This window comes from Dermacentor albipictus, chromosome 10 (assembly GCF_038994185.2).
Source record: "Dermacentor albipictus isolate Rhodes 1998 colony chromosome 10, USDA_Dalb.pri_finalv2, whole genome shotgun sequence".
In the NCBI taxonomy this organism is placed as follows: Eukaryota; Metazoa; Arthropoda; class Arachnida; order Ixodida; family Ixodidae; genus Dermacentor; species Dermacentor albipictus.
The window spans coordinates 51,906,533-51,924,674 of NC_091830.1; the positions used below are offsets into that span (position 1 = coordinate 51,906,533).

At 49.1% G+C, this 18,142-nt stretch overlaps 1 protein-coding gene across 6 annotated transcripts in view; it reads right to left on the reverse strand.

Moving 5' to 3' along the window:
* The window catches only part of Pld (Phospholipase D), a 170,937-nt gene that overhangs the window by 35,290 nt on the left and 117,505 nt on the right, over positions 1 to 18,142 (reverse strand). For all 6 annotated transcript variants that reach the window (XM_065439352.2, XM_070527443.1, XM_070527441.1 and 3 more), the window contains exons 7-14: positions 17,166 to 17,318; positions 15,409 to 15,558; positions 13,537 to 13,702; positions 8,831 to 8,941; positions 6,341 to 6,480; positions 4,348 to 4,429; positions 4,054 to 4,150; positions 2,319 to 2,554 (exon numbers count right to left, since the gene is read on the reverse strand). In XM_065439352.2, the coding sequence (XP_065295424.1) occupies positions 2,319 to 2,554; positions 4,054 to 4,150; positions 4,348 to 4,429; positions 6,341 to 6,480; positions 8,831 to 8,941; positions 13,537 to 13,702; positions 15,409 to 15,558; positions 17,166 to 17,318 (1,135 nt within the window). The remainder of the gene's footprint in view (positions 1 to 2,318; positions 2,555 to 4,053; positions 4,151 to 4,347; positions 4,430 to 6,340; positions 6,481 to 8,830; positions 8,942 to 13,536; positions 13,703 to 15,408; positions 15,559 to 17,165; positions 17,319 to 18,142) is intronic.

Sequence of the window (18,142 nt, forward strand, 5' to 3'; positions counted from 1 at the left end):
TTACTTACCTTCATACGAAACACAAATATTTCACTCGGATGCACGATAAACAGCTGTTCGACATCAGTTTTCAAATGAAAACACACTCTGTGCAGAGGCTCGGAGAAGAAATCTGCTAATACACGATCTCTTGGCAATCTTAGTACTTGCGAGATCAGGTAATACTAATGCTTCCGTAGTAATGTTAATATGTAAAGTAATGTAGGTTCGAAACATTTGCTCATTAAATGTGCTATGCAACATAACTTCACGGCGCAGATTTGGACGGGACAGAGCCGGATGGAAACGTCCATCCCGCAGTCTCGTTCAAATGTGCACCGTCATGTCATGTTGCACAGTACTTGTAACGAACCCCAGCTATACGAGAATGATAACCAAATGTTCAGGAAACGGTTTTACGAATACTGAACTCGGTTCAGCGTACACGGGTAGTCATTAAAAAGAAAATTATACATTAGCGCAACGGCATGGACCCAAGTTGGATATAGATGAAACGCTGTAACGGAAGCCTCCTTTTCATTGTTGTTTATTTTTTGTTCCTGTAGAACAGATAGAATTGAAGCACACGAGGTATTTTCTTCTTCAATGTCCACACAGCGGCTCACTTATAGAAGAACAAAAAAAATACAGAACAAAATAAGAATATCAGGAACTGTCATTTCGACTGCAGCGGACATCTTGTAATTAAATCCACATAGTATATAGTGAACTACACAGACTGTGCCGCGTATTGCGAAACACTGCAGTAATGACGACACGCAGATAGCGAGAAGGTAATATTTAAGTGTAAAGAAAACTACACTATCGCTCTGGCCACCACGCAGACGGCACCACCTGGAGGAACGCAACCATGGTACAACGCAGCGTCCGGCAAGGGTCTGGCAAGTCAAGCTAACCTATCAACGTGGACGCATCCTGCGTCCGTAGGCTGGCTCAAGACTGTCCGGCTGCTGCTGTTGAACACTTCTTCGATACGACTGCTGACACGATATTTCGAACACCAGATCGAAAGCGGATTCGTACTACGTGACGTTGCCTGAACCTACAGGTTGCACGGGGCGGAAGTTTCGATCATACGTCCGCCATTGCCGAGCACACATCGTCGCGGGGCGAGTGCTTGTTTGCGACCGCGCGGAGGATCGTGCACTTTGTTTAACTTGTCTCGTCGTTTCGCACGGCGATGAAGAATTCTACAGTTGGATTTTTTCTTTCGAGCGAAGGCTTTACTAACCTAGTCGAGCCGAGTTTCGCCGTCGCCAGCAACTTGACCTTCATTTGACCGCAGCTGCGCCGTAGCCTTGGCAACGCATCACGTGACTCGCCGCGCCGAGCTCCGCCTCATGCGCTACCCGCCACCGCTGACTAAAGTGTTCACTACTTGCGCTGCAGCGCGCGCTGAATGGATAGGGCTTGAGAGTCAGGGGTGACGATTGGCGCCTGCCCTTCCGGCTTCGAGCCAATCAGTGCACGCCGAAATGGACAGTCCGCTAGGCGGACACTTACAGAACAGTCGCCCACCCAACCCCTCCGGACTGTGTCCGGCATACCTTCATAAACTTCGTACTAACATGAACTCGGCAGAGAGAGAAGTCCATCTGCATCAACATAAAGTCCATCCATGCCAAGTCCTTTTCTCTACTGATGCCGCACTTAACGCGAGCCTACTGCGCCAATTGTCGCGCACGTTGACATTACAAATTGTCAACAAATTAGGCTTGGTTACGTTGCTAACTGGTTGGTCTTTCCAAACACTCACGCCCGCAGGCACGAACGACGTTCAGTGTTTTCGAGTCCGTGTTGAACCATGCAAGTGGCTGACTACTTCTCGGTACACACCTTGGCGAGGTGGCACTGCTTTTTTTTTATCACCTTCGGCAAACGCATGCAAACCCTTTTCATCCCACTTGTATTTCCCTCTCGTTCAGCAGACTAAAAATATCACGCATATCGCACGAATCGCCTCTGCGACGGCGGGAACGGAGGAGGTCAGAAAGCTCGATCCTGCGACGATGTCGATAGTTCGCCATCTATACTGCGCCGACGTGCTCAGCAATGGCGGCACCTAATCCCAGAGTTCCGTTCTGCGATGCCCGTGCGACCTATGTATACGCGGTACCTGTAAATACGTGCACGCCAGGCTAGAACTACCACGGAAACAGTTCCGAGATACCGGCCGCTGTCCAAGAACAAAACAAAAAAAAGGACAAAAGAGAACAAAAAAAAAATGCTTGTAGGTCAGTTCATGCTTTCCAACTAGCTCGTGCGCATGCGCTAAGCACTCATTTGGAGCCCGTGCACGGGCGCCTCTTGCGACTCACCGTGACGGCTCGGAAGACGCGTCGGGCGCGCATCAAGTTCGACGCGATCCTGGACGAACCGTCGTCGCCGACGACGACCTTGCCTTCCTCCTGGTCGACGTAGACGGCGCCGCCGTTGGACATGGCGGCGGGTCCGATGGAGAGCCTGCCGACCGCCAGGGAGCGCCCGCCGCGGTTCCTGGCGTCCGAGTCGGTGACGGCGCACGGGGGCGATGCGTCGCCGCCGCCGCCGTCCACTTGAAGAGGAGACCGAAACGTACATTAAGTTATAACATTATTCCTTTTTTAATGTAATCGAGCATGTCGCACTCAAGGTGTCGCTAGCGTCTACGGAAGTTACAAGTGTGCGGTCGTCTATACGTTATCAGCTCCTGAACGGTGTTGGATCTCTCTGGACAAAGGTTCATCCCACCGCTGCCACCAGTTGTTGGATCTCTTTGGACGAAGGTTCATGCCTAGGGCTGCCACCAGTTGTTGGGGTTGAGGAGGATTTTGAGATGAAAACTGGAGGTTTATTTACATTATTTACAGTGAGAGTACAGAGAACTTAACAGTCATAAAGTCATTACGGGCCGGCAGCAGCTCGGACGCTGTGGCCCGTGGCAAGAAGCTCGAAAGAGATGAAGGAATGCTCTCTTGCTGCTCCCGGTCTCTGGCTTTTAAGCCCTTCGGTGTCTCGAAGTCACGTCACGTTCGGCCAATTGGCGAGCCCGCTCAGGTGACGCCATTTTCGGCCTATCGGCGAGCCCGCTCAGATGTCGTCATTTTCGGCCAATGGTAGGCGCCCGTGCGATTGTGTCACACCCGGCGCCGAGGGTCGCTCCTTGGGCCCTAATTATCCGAGTGATTACTTCTCTCTGCGGTATTGCCAACCCGGTCTGCAACTGCCTTCACAAAGGTGGATGGGGGGATTGCTGCCAGGGCTTCACGGTGCTTTACAGGCGTCTTGGCTCGGGACCCACGTTACCTGAAACCGTTCCAGGCTCCCGCTACACTTTCGGGAAGAGTCAAGCAGTGAATAGCTCCACCTGCGGTGCACGAAGTGGGGGACGGGGTAGATGTGCTTCTGCGCTCCTTAATTAGCTGTGACGCGATTGCATGTGGTCTGGTGAACTCGAAGGAGCCTCAGGAAAAGGTCCCGTATCTAACAACGGTTACACGTGTGAGGATTGTTGCGAACGGATTGACAGACTTACTCAACCCATTTATCAACGAGAAACACTGCTGCTTTCAGTAAAATCGCAAAATAAAGGCAATGTGGAGCTGAAGCGATGCTTACAACTATGGCGCAAAAGACGTCCAACTGCAAGAAAGCAACGACCAGACAAGAGCAATCGGACTGTCGCTCTTTCAAAGGGCATTGGACTGCTGTTTTTTATGTACTGCCGTTTCCAGTCCGGTGGTTTCTTCAGAAGGTATCGCGTCTTATCCGACATAAAAGGCGTTAATAACTAGACCAGCAACAGGTAGTGACCCGCCGTGGTTGCTCAATGGCTATGGTGTTGGGCTGCTGAGCACGAGGTCGCGAGATCCATACCCAGCCACGGCGGTCACATTTCGATGGGGGCGAAATGCGAAAACACCCGTGCACTTAGATTTAGGTGCACGTTACAGAACCTCCGGTAGTCTAAACTTCCGGAGTCCTCCACTACGGCGTGCCTCATAATCAGAAAGTCGTTTTGGCACGTAAAATCCCACAATTTAATGTTTAAGCATGTAGTGATAGGACCCTCACCGGTGTCAGTCGTGCCGTACCCCTCGGAGAGCCCAGCATCGCCGGCGGATTCCCTCTGCTTGCGTAGCCGGTGGGACGCGAGAAGTCTGTTCGCCACCTGTCTCAGAAGAAAAAGCAGCAAGAACAGAAAACACATATCAAAAAACAAAACTGATAAGTGCAAACTTCTAGCCGGTCACCAGCTTGCCGAGATAACACAATTTTAATTAGATCACGCTAAGCGTCTGTCACTGCGAAACCAGGAATTTCATTTGGAAACAGCTTTCGAAGCAGCGAGAGTGCAAGGCGGCGCACCTCGCTCATAGATGTGTTCACTTCAGGCTGCTCCGACTTGGAGATCTGCCTCTGCATTTGAATTCCGCCGACATCTGTGAGCCTGCGAGAGAGAGAGAGAGAAAGAAAAACCACGCAAGCGTCAATAACGATAAGACATCAGAGCGTAAAGAAATGTGCGTGCTTGCAGCAGGCCAAATCTCGAGACAACTAGCGCGAGCGCTTAGCGACGACGACGCTTTCCATACTGTCAGCCCTTCCGAAAATGGGCGGCGACATACAGCGTGATTGATATAATCGGGTCTTATATAAACGCACAGCAGACTATATAGCATTTTGCGTACACATCACCCTGATATTGTCTCCCTTCATTTCCTCGCTTGCCGCAAATTTGATGGCACGCATTCGATGACCCAAGTTGGCGAGACGCTCATTGAAGCACATAGTGCGAGGGCCTCATTGAAATTCACATAGTGCAATTGTGGCTCAGCCTGCAGATGGGTCGGGTTGCTGCTCTCGAGGAATCCTTGCGACGTGGGTTCGATTTCGCTCACCATGTGAGAAATTTGAGGGATCTCTCTCTCCTTCTCTGTGTATGTGTGTGTAACAGAGAATCACTCTGTTATACCAAACGTCATTAACCATGCGTGGGAAGAACTTGAATATCGTTTAGACGTGTATAGGGCGGCAAATGGAGGCCATATCTAACTGCACTGAACAGGCATGAAATTTGGAGAGTTTTCCGTTTGTTTAGCGAAGATTTCACATTTCTATGTTAGTTGGTTGCTTATATTATATATATATATATATATATATATATATATATATATATATATATATATATATATATATATATATATATATATATATATATAACGACTGGATTTTGAAGCACAACTCGTCTTCGGTTTATGTGCCCCCAACAATTTCAGTCGGTGGACCGAAGAGGAGGAGGAGGAGGAAAAACGTTTATTTAGCTCTAAAAAATTCTATGAATTTCGCGGAGTCAGATGGTGCCTTCCATCTTCTTGGCAATGGCCGTCTGCCCCTAGTCCAGGGCTCCGCTGGATGCCGCTGCCAGCTGGGCCCGTTGGATCAGCCCTAGTTGGACGTCCTGACGGTCGCTGGAGAGCATTCCTTCCGATTGCTCCGCACTCGGGTTTGGTATTATTGGTGCCGCATTTGTTTTCTGGCAGGCCCACGTTATATGGTAGAGCGTGGGTGTGTCCTGGCATCATGGGCATTTGTCACTGTATTGTGTGGGTTGTATTTTGCTGAGGGTGTTTAAGTTCGGATATGCACCCGTCTGTAGCAGCCTCCAAGCTACGGGGTCCTCTCTAGTGAGAGACCTATGCGGCGACGGGTACCGCTTCCGACCTTTCTTCAAGCCCTTGACATAGGTCGGTCCACCGACCGAAACTGTTGGGCAACTGAACCGAAGATAACCGCGAAGTTGTGTTCTTCAGCTTTATACATAGCCCCCCGGAAAGTGCGTGAAGTACCCTAAGAATTCTAAAGCATTAAAAGTGTTAGCCGCAGGACAAACCAGCACCTTAAGGCTGCCAACATTTTTTACTGTCTAGAGGAGCCGGGACGCATGTTGCACAGCATTTGCTGCTGAATGACAGAGGCGCGAGGAGACGCTGCTCGAGAGGTGCTCTATCGGACACTGTCCAAAGTGTGCCACCTCGACGTTTCCAGCCAATCAGAGAAGGCGTAACTACCCTATCAGCCAATCAGTACCGACAAGATGGCGAGATTTGACAGTGTCCAGAATAACAGCCCAGGTTGCGCTGGCAAGCCCAAGCATTCGGTTACGGACTGCACACAAACTAAACTAATAGGCTGGGTGCCATTTCCTCCGAGACCAGCGCACACACGTGTCGCCCGATCACGGAGGCCACATCGCAGACGCAGCTAATGCAGGCTGTGGAGCGCGGATCCGTACGACACCTTGATCAGCAAGCGGGCCAGCACTGTATCTCGAAATATGCAACACTGTAACCGCACGTACCTGTGGTTGAAGTCGTCCCAGCGTCCATAGCACAGGTCCAGCCCCCCAAGAAAGGCGAACTTCTGGTCGATGACCACCAGTTTCTCGTGGTGCGCCCAGAGGAGGATGCCACCGGTCATGTGGTCGGGATGCCTCAGGATCTGCAGTCGGAGCCACCACCAACATTTATCACGCATGCCATAAAGCTTTTGTCTGGCGCTTGTGCTGCTCCCGCAGGGGAGGCCCACACACCCAGCTTCGTCCTAGCGCCTTTAAGTTCACTTGAAATGGTGACCACTGACTAGATACGGAACCAGATAGTGGATTCATGAATGGGATTTCTGAACGTTTATTATCAGAATGTTGAACTTGCTTTCACCGTTGCGCGTCCCTCTTTCTACGTCATCATAATCCCTCATCGCACCTTTATGTCCCGGTTCCCCCTCCCCCTGTGCAGAGTGGCAGGCTAGAGCGCGTTAGCTGCCTTCATCCTGCCTTCATCTGCCTTCATTCAAACAAAGTTATCTATATCTATCTATATCCATCTATCACAGAGGTGGTGTGCGAAGGAAAAAAAATGACGGAGAAATGCTGAGAGAATTAGGAGAACTGATTTCACCCAGTACCGCAAACCTAATCAATGACCAAATGATTCAAATAAATTGACAACTTTTATAGGGGTCCCCTGTAGTACTGTATGTCCGGGCGTGGGGAACAATGAAACTTCGAGGGCCAGAGCCCGGATAAGTACTTGGTCGAAGAATGTGCCCAGAAAAAAAATTAAGCACTACTAACAGCGAATTTTAAAAGCGAATAGCTTTTTTTGGCTTTCTAGGTCATTTTTGAGGTTGGTGGGTGGTCGATCGATAGTTGATAGTTGAACTCGGCAAAGAAAACGTTCGTTCTATCGTTATCTTGTCTCTCGCTCTCTCGCTGTGTGACAGTGTCTCTCTCGTTCGCTCGTTCATCCAGTCACCCTCTCGTTCATTCTCTCGCTCGCTTTCTTGCTCTCGTTCAGGCTATTGGCTTACGTTGAAAATCATTGTCGGTTGTTTCTGCAGATTTTTTTTATTGTGGCCATCAATTTCTTTAAGACAAAAATTGAAGAATATTGCAAGTAAGAAAAAAGATAAGCTGAAGCGTCAAGCTTAAAATTATGCAACTCACAAATACAGAATGACATCACAATTATGTGGACTGCCCCTGTGGAGACATCTAAGGCAGAAAAGAAATCAAACCTTTATGCACTGCTTTGAAATATACCAATACTCAGTGAGAATGACCTTTCCGAAACCACCGTGAACATCGTGACCGTTTCACGCAAGCTGCAAGTTGAGCATGTATTTACATGTACTTTCCTAAACTTGTTCCTTCTAGCTTGGAAAGGCTTTGTGACTTTGCAATTTGAATAGTTGCAACAAAATATTATGCTATAAGTGCCGCAGTTCTCAAAGATTACACGTGAGCACAGAGAAATATTGGGAAAAAACACGATTCCACGAATATATAGAAAAGCAAAAGCGCAATAAATAAAACAACAAGAACGTCTGAAGCCACAAGCACAAAGACGAGACAAATCCACCTGTTACACGAAGTTCTCAGAATAGCTGAAACAGAGCCAGAATTAACTCCGACATTTCTAGCAGTATATATATATATATATATATATATTGCTAGAAATTGAGTTAAATCTGGCTCTGTATGTATGTATGTATGTATGTATGTATGTATGTATGTATGTATGTATGTATGTATGTATGTATGTATGTATGTATGGATGTATATATATATATATATATATATATATATATATATATATATATATATATATATATATATATATATATATACGAATATATAAGCGTGGCCTCCGAGATCGCACCGACGCACGCCGTAGGCCACGCCTCGAGGCCACAGTGAGGCGCCCTCTCCCGGTGGCGTCACCACTGTGTCAAAAGCAGGCGACAGCAGAAGACAGGCGCAAGCTGAAGGCAATGCGCACGTCTCGCCTATCCGATCCCATCACGCACCGTCGCGGCTTTGCAGGCGCGATTTTCTTTCTTTTTTTGCACAACTACTAATAGGCTCGTCTGCTTAATTAGCTGCCGTGAGCGGTAGAAAATAATACCCTGCTTCGAGACGTTGGGGGCGTTTGGTGTCACTTCTGCGCGCGCAATGCCCTACGAAGCTGCGGCTTCCGTGGAAGGCAGCGTAACCGCTCTATGGCCACGAGAAAATAATTGTGCGCGGTCCCGCGCTACTATGACAGAAGTAATTTCATTGCGGTACATGCCTGAACTCGTTTTCATGGCCGCGTTTCCACGTTGCGAAAAGAAACCAAGAAAAACGCAAAAGGCGAGGCGGTATAAAAAGCTACTCGATGCAAAAGTTACTGTACATGTTAGTGTGCCACACCGTGTACTTTGATGTTGGGATGCATGGCATGAACGGCAATTTCGTGTAAGAGTTACTGCCTATGTCACTGCACAAGTTACTCTAACCCGCCGTTACCTTGATGTTGGGATGCATGGCCGCCAGCTTCTGCTTGCTGTAAAGGCTGTTGATGCTGAGCGCCATTTCCACTTCCTTGTAGAGGAGCACGAACACCTTCACGCCTTCCTCCTGGCGAGAGTAGAAATGTGGAAGAAGAAAATGAGCCTTGTCGAACACGACCACATCATACAGTCTTAGCGCACAAGGGGCATTTGCTGACGAATTGTAAGTGACAATAGAGTTCACATTCTGAGTTTAACAAACGAACGAAACTTCGAGGACTATTGGAGCAAATAGAGTGATAATTGTCTGCTTAACACGTATGCCGACTGCAGTTAAAAAAAAGTGATAATAATTTAATAATGCTCGGTAAAAAGGCCCGATTCCGCAAAAATGTTCCAATATGTAAGGACTATCCGTAAGGTTCGCGGGTACTTTATTTAACCCGTACATGCCGACATGCAGCATGTGGGAAAAATGAAAATAAGTTTTCTTGGAAGTCCATAGAAAACGAACGCGTGTGGGCCGGCCCTGCTTGTGCAAGGGTCGGAGCGGCGTCTTAGATATTACCGATAAGCAAAAGCTACGAGGGGTGCATAACTGTCTGCACCCTTAAGGCGATATGAAATGATTCGCCACCTCTTCTTTATCAGTGTCACTCGGGCATCTCACGCAAAGCGTTGCCAATTACACAGAAACACTAAACCGGTGGCTATAAGCGACGTAAGTGGCCAATGACGCGCACATCGCGTCTCTATATAGGGTAGACCAGAGGTAAAAAAAAACCTTCGCTCTCCCCAGGACAAGGCTCCCGTCAAATAGACCAGCTTCAAAGCCCTCCTCCCAAACACGCAAGTGTTCTTTCTTAAGCAAGCGCTAAAAACCGGACAGTTTACTATAAAACAGGAAAAGTTAGATGTCCGGTATGGATAAAGTACCATAACTTGAGGCAACAAAATTGAGAAATAAGTCGGATGCTGTTTGCCATCCAGAAGCATTCATCATTAGTGTACTCTGTATACGTACTGCTGAAAAAAAGGAGAAGGAGTAATTCATGGGGTTTCACGACCGAAAGCAGCACTGGCCTATATTAGTATTGTATTGTTATAAGCATCATGGGGCTCCGAAATAATTTTGACAGGCCACCGTTCTTTGACGTGCACCTAAACGTAGATACACGAGCTCTTTTCGCATTTTGAACCCATCGGGACGCGGCCGCCACAGCTGGGATTCGAACCAACCACCTCGTGATCAAAGCTTCACGTAGTCACTGAACCAACGCGACGCGGCGGTGATGGAAGGAGGCAAAGTGCCGAGAACTATTAAAAAAAATTACCGACGATTACGTTACTTCCTAATGCGAAATTTGAGCGCAGCAAATAAGCTGTTTCACCTTTTAGATAGATTGAGGCAAAGAAATCGAGCAACACATGTATGCGCTATCACAGAATTTTTTTTTATTTTTCACACGTATTCCTTTAACAAAGACTCCACTAACAGTTCTTGACAGTCATGAAGGAAGCTTTGTGGTCGGAGAAATAGACTGATATATGTTCGACTTGGTACACCAATGCTTGATTCTCAAAGACGTTCACAAAGACGTTCACAACTGGGCCCTTAATGCCATATTGGCCTCCGCCGTGCATCAGTCGTCGCACTTGCATGAATGGGATTCGCGGAGATACGAGTCTTACACTCACCGCATTAAGTTGTGGAAGGTGCGCTGGCCTCGAGGGATATTTGTAACCGTTTGTTGTCGAAATAACAACCAAAACAAGCGCGAACGAGACCGACCCAACAGAACCAAACAGGCGCGGGCGAGAGCTGTGGCGCGAGCAGACGATAGTACGAAACGAGCGGATCGGCTGAGACCAGACACGAGTGCGCATCGAGCCGTAAGGAGGGTCCGCATGACACCAGCATCGCGCGCGCACGTCACTGAAGGGGCCGCTCTCATTGGTCTCCGCCATTCGCGGCTCGCGTCCTTCGTCTCCCACTCCAGCGAAGGGGGGCGGAGCTGGTTACGAGGCCGACGACAACGCCGACGACGACGCGAAACCCAGGAACGGACGCCAAAGAGCTGCGCTCTAAAAAATACTATTGCGAGAACTCTAGGCGATGAAAGCATGGAGAAAGGGACGGAGGAATCGCCACAGGGAAGAAACAGTGCACACGTATAGACGACCAGGAACCGTCAGCGGCTATCTCGCCGAACTCGGCGCCACATAGACGAGACGGACTGAAAGCCTTCGGACGCGTTTCGCCGAAGTCGCGCGCAGCATAGGAAGCTCGTCGTCCGCGCCGACGCCACGCTAGCGATTCCCGACGTCCGCCGCATCAGCTCGATCTATCCCCTCGGTCAGATGCTGTATCCACCGGCTGGCGAGGAATGCCACCATTCCGGTCCACATTCCAGTGATTCCCACGCGTGCGGCTTCGTTCCTGGCCGGTTACAGCGACGGATTCTGCCAGTCGCCCGCCCACCATATCTCCCCCGGTACGCTGCAGTTTCCCGAAGATGCCTGCGGGCAACTGCTACGCCAAACGGAAAGTCTCCGGTGCAACACGCGGACGCGCACTTATACCTTCACGAGAGAGAGAGAGAGCATGAAGGCAAGGATGTTAACCAGTCAAGAGTCCAGTTGGCTACCCTGCTCTGGGTGAAGGGAGGAGGGGAATAGAAAGGAAGGAAAGAAAGAGAGAGGTGGGGGTACTCGTGGTGGGGGTACCACGAGGTTCCAAACACCTATACTGGCCTCACTGGCCGAGAGGAGGTGACGCTTCGGAGGCTTCGCGTCGGGACTGCGCTTGCGCTATGATGCCGCGCCTCAGCGGGCAGTGAGCGCCCCCTAGTGACAACAGTATCGCGCCGCCATGTGGGTCTTCATAAACCGCCTTGCGCCATATCCATTAACGCAGTGAACCTGACAGACTTGCTGTGGTCGGGGCCGGGGCTATGCCACAAGCGCGTCTGCGCCACGTCAGAGCTCCCGGTCTTTGTCCTGGCGGCCTGCAGCATTGGCTGCACACTTCCTTTATTTAATTATGTTAGCCTCGACGCCTGAGGACATCACAGAGGGGAGTGATGAAATGGGAAGCGTGACAGTGTAATATGAAAAAAATAGACAATGTAACATACACGGGCCGTTTCATAGGTCCTTGCTCGAGTTTATGCAGGAGAACTAACTTGTTTGCATAAATCTGACGCCCCATTTTTGTATTTGTGTCGCAAATTGTACTATGCCTAAGGGCAACCTTCTGAACAAATAAAAGTCGCTGCTTCGTCCGAAGGGGGAAGCGCATATAGCGACAGAAATATATTAGACAACTAAAACGAAGTAATGTTCATGGTTTCATATCGGTCGTACAAATTGCAGTCAACATTCGCTTACCCTTTAAATTACCGATAATGGTGTCACGCGCACACGGGCTAACATTCACAGATTTCACTCGAGGACCGCAAATAATCGCCGTCACAACGCTGAAGCGACGAAGAGCGCCGGCAGATGGAGCGGCCGCAGTGTGCTATCTCTCGCTTCAACGCATTCCCGAAACTTCAGATTACGTGACCTCCAACACTAGGCGCGCGGGAAAACAGCGCACATGAAGCCACCAGCCATTTCGGCTCGCCACTTTTTTGCACCCGCCGCATAACGCCTCCAGGATCGGGCGCAGGGATCGCATATACGCTCAGGCCCGCCATGTGCAGCCACAGCTGGGCTAGAGGAAGAGACGCATTCTTCCTCCCCCTCTCCTCTAGCGAGATGGTAGCTGACACGCATGGCGCCCTTACCCTTTCACCCTCGCACGCTTTCTCTCGCATCCAAAGCAAATGGAACGCGGGGATCGATATGATCTTATCGCACGTGTACTTATACGGAACACCACAGCGACGGCGACGCTAACTACGAAAGTTCGCCTGGAGTATACCCATTCAACGCAATAAAAGAAAGTTGTGCGTGTCCCACGCTATGAAGGAATCGGATGGACGCGAATCTTCCTGACGGCTTACATCACAGATTCTCGCAGAATTGCAAGTGCGGGCGAGTGTTCGGTGAGACGTACGCAACGTAATATTTGGTGTTTAACGCGTCCCCATTTCATTGCAAAGATACGATGACCTGCACTTTCCAATGTAAACGTCAGCAAATGCCCTTTAGATTCGCAGTTAACTATACGAATGCCATTTGTGACGTATAAAAGGGCCCCACTACGCAAGCGCTTCCTCTACGAACTCCTCCAGGTTAAAGTAATATTGTTCGTGCTTCAGACAACCGTGCCTCAGCTGCGCGGGAGGTCTATTAGGGGAGAAACCGAGGCCAAACCGGGATAAAGGGGCAAGGAAGCTAGGCTTACATAGTATACACCTAAGCGATTGCAAATGTGATAGGTACGCTGTTGTGGGGCACTCGAATAAATATATCAATTCAATTCAATTATCGAAGTTGGACTGTCTCGAGAATCGGCTCGCATATAGAAATCATACTAAACACCTTTGAGAGGTATTTAATGCGATTCACCATCGTGCATCGGTGTAAGCTAGATTCGGCCCACCGAATCACCAACTTCGATTACAATCTCTCCGGGATCAGCACAGCTTTGATTACACCGTATCCGGGATCGGCTCGGTTCACCCGGCGAGACAGCCGGACGACAACATGCCTCTAAATAAACCAGTGATTTGCGGAAAGAGATCTTCGATTTCTCATAAAGCAGCAGCCCACCGCTTTCTTCTGAAGTAGCTGGTCCAGTCGCCAGCGGTTGTTGGGCACCACCGGGCGCTTGAGGTAGATTTCGGGGGTGAGCCACCAGTCGGCTATGAAGATCTCTTCCCGGGCCAGGTCGATGGCGTTGGCCACCGCTTCGCAGTACTTGGACCCATCGATGTACCTGCGGTATGGAATAGGGGTGTGCGAAGGCTTTCCTCTCACGGTGCGAGATACCAGATATCCTTGCACAGAGTACAGGTTTAGTTACACTGCCATGGTTTGCTTGGAAAGCAATCATTTAGAACAGCGATCGAAGCGGACGGTTCCGAATTTAGCACCTTCGCGTGTTACTAAAGGACAATGCATTTACGATTAAGTAGTGGTATGCAATTTCACTTCAGGAACCAGTGGTTTCTCAGGTTGGTAGTATGTGCAGTTAACTTTTTATTTGCTTCAAGTATAAGTGAACAGTGAACTGTACACAAGAGGCAAGGCGTCGGTGGCATATGTACGACCTGTGGTGTCGGATGCAGCTCCGATGAACACTGATATGCACGAACTGCTCAATTCCTATAGCGGATCACTCTGCCAACGTCTCTAATTCGTCATAATTCGCCATAATTCAGTATAGAGACATGTCAGAACATGTTTCTACACTAAGACATGTGTAATTAACATTTATTTATCAACTCATTCGCACAATCACGTACATTGACCTTGTCTTTTTTAGCAGCGACACTAAAAGCTGACACTATATTTTTCTCCAGCCGAGACGCTCGCCTTTTTCTCCACTGACGGCGTAACTTAAATGGGCTACAATTTGTTTCTGACCCGAAGTAATAGCGTAAAGTGACCTCAAAAGTTCGAAAGCGTGTCTGTCACAAAACGTTGCGCGAAACAGTAAATTGTTGGCGTGACTTGAACACGGGAGCGGACAGCGCAGCCGCCGCGCAACCATCGTCTATGCGAAGTGGATCGCCTGGCTGACGTGTTTTCTTATCGCTGGTTACATTACGTCAGCTACGTCGGCGTGTAGGTTACGCCGGCTGGTTACATTAAGAGCGACATAAGTGTGCAGGCGTTGACTGTGCTGACGAATATAGGCGCCTTATTACGAACTGCGGACGGATCCCAAGGGCCATCGGCACCGGATCCGACGGCTAGCGAGCTAGGCCTAGCGTCTGCCAACGATCGCCAGGTCGCCTGTCTTGCAAGCTCTTCGTTACCGTCAGCGTCGAGAAAACCAACTGTATTGTAATTTATGCGCGACATAATCACGTGCACGCTGTGCTGCTGTATATAAGCGCTTTATTACGAGCTGCATGCAGTCGTATCCTAAACGCCACCGGCCTCGGATCCAACGGCCCAGCGAGCTAGGCCTGACGGCTCCTAACCATGGGCGGCTGTCAGCGGAGCCGGCACTGCATGCAGACGGCCTCACGAAACGCTTGCCACTCGCATACACGGGTTTTTATTGGCGTCGCTCGTGGAATTAGCTGCCGGCCTCTACTGTTAACATAACCGATACATTTGCTTTTAGAACTACTATTGAAGAATACTTTTGTTAATCCGCACTTTTTAATTTTTTTTTTATATTCCCTGCTATCTGCACATGCTTTGTATTACGCTCCACTCCCTTCTGTAACGCCTTCGGACCTTGAAGGTACAATAAAGAAATAAAGAACGAAAGAGCTTTTATTGGCATCATTTGTTGGCATTACTGGCATTACGTGTTATTTTGAAAGTCGACGATGTCGTAGGGCCCACTATATACAGACGCTTCGGTCGGCACTGAAGTCTTTCCCGACCCTATGGAACTGTTATTTCGGGCGCCAACTAACCGACAACGGCAGAGTTACACCAACTTTTGACTGCGTGCATACGTACCATCGGCAGCGACTCGCGGACCGGACCGGGGCGAAGGCGTCGTATCGGTTCGGGGTCGTGAAGTCCCGGCCCGACGTCTTGGCCAGCTCCTGCAGGTGGTCCTTCCACTCCCGCTCCTTACGCTTCGTCCAGCACTTCACCAGCAGGTTCCTGACGAGGAAGACACGCGCATACGGGGCGTGAGTGCACAAGCACTATATTTGTGTGTATGTGTTCTGTTTATCATGTTGCGTTTTTTTTCAATTATGTCTCCTTGAGTGTTGTTGTTCTGTCTTTTTTTTAATTCTTGTTGCCTATTCCTTGAATACGCTTCTCTAGATATTTGTAGAATTTTTGTCACCCCCCTATGTAATACCCTCGTTGTGAGGGCCTTTAGGGGTTTCTTGAAATAAATAAAATAAATAAATACACGAGCCCGAGGGAGAACAAGAGTTCAAGTTCAAGTTTATTGTTATGACATGTACAAAAAACGGGCTTACATATTATATACAGCATCAGGAAGAAAGCAGAGCGGGAAGAAAGTACAAAGCGCGGATGCGCTATGCCATTTGTTATACGGAGTTGCCCTGTAGTGCACAAGGCACGTACCGGACCCGTTACTGAACGGGAGTCGGCTTCTCAACGTGAGCTGTCTGTTCAATTCAGCACGAGGATTCAAGCAGACTGTGTCAGAGACTCTAATAGACTGCTTAATGATGCCGGCACTGCAAACGTTTAACGAAGAGAAATATTCAAATTAGTTTTGAATCAGCTAACACTGGATTAAATGGAATAGATTACGTGGCTATCCAAGAATTGACAAAAAAAGAAAGAAAAGAGGGAGGGTGGGAGGTGGGGGTGGACATAACATGAGAGGGATTGAGATCTCTCAACGACACAAGCAAGGCAAGCGCGGGTAACGTAACCACAGAAACAACTTTTTAAAGAACATTAAAGGTCAACACTGAGCTTCTTTTCCATCCTTCCTTGAAGCAGACATTCGCTAGTATACGGATTCGTTGGTAAGTTTACTTTCGCAATTTGCTAAAAAGTGACAACTACGCTATGCTTTGGGAGAATGTTGATGTGGCAGTGAAAGCGTTCGGAGCCGAAGAAATCGCTAATGTGTGTTCTAATGTGTTTTTTTTTCACAGATGCTGCAACCGACTTCATTCTCGCAAGGTGTCTAATTTTCACGCACCTCGGGAGACCCCTCAGTCCCCGAAATTCCATTGGCACGAACCATCTACGAGACGCATCCCATTTAGTTGGATCACTATACGTGTTTACATTTTATTGAATCACGTACTAGAAATTGTTTCCGTGCCTCTAACGGGGCAAAAGAAAAAAAAAATACACGGTCAGCGCTCGTCCGTGCGCATCTAACACTGTTTCACCATGAGCGTATCGTACTAACTAGCTCACGCTCCAGACCCTAATAGGTTCTAATATCAAGCTCGCAGACAGAACTTCGTTTACAGCAAGGGCAACAAATATGACATGCTGATCGCTGCGGTCTTCGCGCTTCGAATTGGTCCCATCTAGAAGAGATTGAATGAGATGGCAACAGGAAACTCTCTCTCTCTCTCTCTCTCTCTCTATATATATATATATATATATATATATATATATATATATATATATATATATATACATACATATATATATGCACACCACGCACAGCGCGAAACCAGTTTCCCGCTCAAAGTGAACCCGTATCGAAAAGCACGTTGCAAGCGGAGCCGAACGGAGCCTGCCAAGTCGAGGTCGTGGCCCACCTGGTGAGGTTCGTGACGAGCAGGCCGTGGTTGACCCCCGTGGCCATGAAGCCGGACTGGACCTGGAAGCCCTGGTCCATGAGGAGCACCGACTTGATGACGCCGTCGCGGGGGCGGACGTACAACACGCAGGTGTCCTTCGCAATCAGCCACCTGCGGGGTTCCGCGAGGTCATGGAACGAGGTCAGGAGCGAGGTCAGGAGCGAAGTCAGGAGCCCACAATTAACTGCGAGTCCCGCCTGCAACGCTAAGACCTACAAAGCGCGTCTCCGTTCATTTACTAGCCAGCAAGTGCATAGCTCTATCAAGCCTGAGCACGTACTCCATCTGACCAAATAAGCGCGGAGCTGCGAAAACCTATGGATAGCTCCAGCCATTCAGTGAACAGAACCGGAAGAAGGGCTGCTCCATTGTCTGCATCTGACCACGCTCCACGTGATTAGTCCTTTCCTTACGGAATATTCGCGGAAGGATTAGTAATTCGCAAAATGCGAGCATTCCTGCCTTCTCTGGAACACACATCCAGCTGATTGGCTGACATCGGCCTTAGCCTTCGCTCCACTGCACGATACTGGGGAGACGAACTAAGGGAGCGCGCTGCTGCATTAATGTTGAATTCCAATGGCAGATCCAGATCAAGTTTTTCTGCTCTGTATGGAGCAATCCTATTCCAATGGCAGAATGGGAGCGTGAGCTGTGTGTTCCAATGGCAGATTGGGACCAGCCGCTGATCCCGGATTGCTACGTGGAGCAAAAATATTTGCTCCGCCGAAGTCGGCAGATTTGACCGGAAGGCCACGTGACGTATTTCCTTCACCCGCCTCTGCTTCCTGTCGCGGTCGCCTGTTTCCGGTCGCGGGCAGCTATGGACATAGGGAAACGTGGACGCCGCTTCGCGCGGTGCGATTTTGTTCGCGCTCCTAGACAGCGCCGACTCGGACAGTACGATTTCCAAGTCGAGGGTTGATTCTTCTGAC